The sequence below is a fragment of the Limulus polyphemus genome, unplaced genomic scaffold, assembly GCF_000517525.1.
Source record: "Limulus polyphemus unplaced genomic scaffold, Limulus_polyphemus-2.1.2 Scaffold2875, whole genome shotgun sequence".
In the NCBI taxonomy this organism is placed as follows: domain Eukaryota; kingdom Metazoa; phylum Arthropoda; class Merostomata; order Xiphosura; family Limulidae; genus Limulus; species Limulus polyphemus.
The window spans coordinates 15,072-16,623 of record NW_013668485.1 but is presented as its reverse complement, the minus strand read 5'-3'; the positions used below and the strand labels follow the sequence as shown (position 1 = coordinate 16,623).

General features: G+C 38.2%; 1 protein-coding gene across 1 annotated transcript in view; it reads left to right on the top strand.

The window, feature by feature from the left end:
- Nucleotides 1-356: 356 nt before the first annotated feature.
- Nucleotides 357-1,552, top strand: part of LOC106468104 (forkhead box protein J1-B-like) — a 4,797-nt gene continuing 3,601 nt past the window's right edge. Inside the window, exon 1 of the mRNA XM_013928517.1 lies at nucleotides 357-815. Within this exon, the coding sequence (XP_013783971.1) occupies nucleotides 357-815 (459 nt within the window). The remainder of the gene's footprint in view (nucleotides 816-1,552) is intronic.

Below are 1,552 nucleotides of genomic sequence, written 5' to 3'. Positions count from 1 at the left end.
TTTCGATTGAGCTAGGCCTAAAAATTGTCCAAAATATAGTGATTGTTAGGGTTACCGACAGTTCTAAGTTCACAAAAACAAATTATCATAACAAATTTCTCAATAATGACCCAACATTACTTTAACATCATGCATCAGTAAGTGTGAGTTATGCGCTAAGTATATGAAATATACGTAAAATTGACATTTGTGTATTCTCCAGTATACATTTTTCAGTTTGATGTAAAGCATTGATTTTGAGTACTAAATACAAGTGTAAAAAAAATCTAATTATTTATATTGTTTTGTGTTGAAATACACTTTCTGTGGAATTATCTTAACAATTTTCTTTCCATAGGGTTAAGACTAAACTTACAATGACTCACCAGAGGGATCCTATGACGTCGACTTCTTTGTCCAAAGACCAAGTGGCGCTGATGTTCCGGGAAAATTGGGAAGCTAAAAATCCAAATGATACTTCAGGAACGAGTTACAACCCCTCCCCTTATGTAGACGATGGGCTAACTAGTCTAAATTGGCTTCAGAACTTAAACATCATGACAAGATTGGGTGCTCCGACTCCATCCACACCACCCGCAAGTCCACTTCCGTCCAGTGATCATAAACTTTTAAAAAGTGAGTCCAGCTGGGAAAGTGACCAATCAGCTGATGAACCAGACTTTAAGAAGGACGCCACAACCAAGCCACCGTTTTCCTACGCCACTCTTATCTGTATGGCAATGAAAGCTCACGGAAATAAGATGACCCTTTCAAACATCTATAAATGGATCCAGGATAATTTTGTTTACTACAAAAATTCAGATATCAGTTGGCAGGTCAGTTATAAGCCTTTTTTATTCAAAGTCCTAAACCGTAACTAGGTTCTATTTCACAGCTCTCTGCAATGTTCCAGTGGAAGACTATTTCATATGGAAGGTTTTAACGGACTACACCCACCTGCTATAAACAGAGTCATTTCACAAAAAAGGCTTTTTGAGTGAGGGGGGGGGGAATAAGACCTACTTTGCTTGCCCCCTCCAAAAAAATAATTAAATTGGGGCTCTACAATTTGCGTATATGTGTGTTAATGTCTCACAAAAACTACCATTTTGAGCCCTTGAGATGGTGGCCACCCTGTTGATCCCCCAGATTATACAGATTGTTTGAGGACCTGAATAAGTCCTGTGCTAATAAGTCGCAATCTGCTAAAATCTTCTAGATGCCTGTAAATTAGTATTCTGTTGCATTATAAGAACCAATGCCAATTTTGTTACATGATAAATATCTAATATAATAAAACCACATCCGACTTTACTTGCCAAAATAAATGTTATAACTTCATTATGCCAGTTTATTCTCCATTCAAGTGTTTAAGCTCATTTTATACTTGATACAATTGTATTTTTCATATGAGCAGAATTAGGGGTTTTATTTTCGGTGTTGAACTGTAAGTTATGTATTCTGTTGACACATTCAGGGCCCGGCATGGCCAGGTGGTTAGGGCGCTCGACTCACAATCCGAGGGTCGCGGGTTCGAATCCCAGTCACACCAAACATGCTCGCCCTTTCAGCC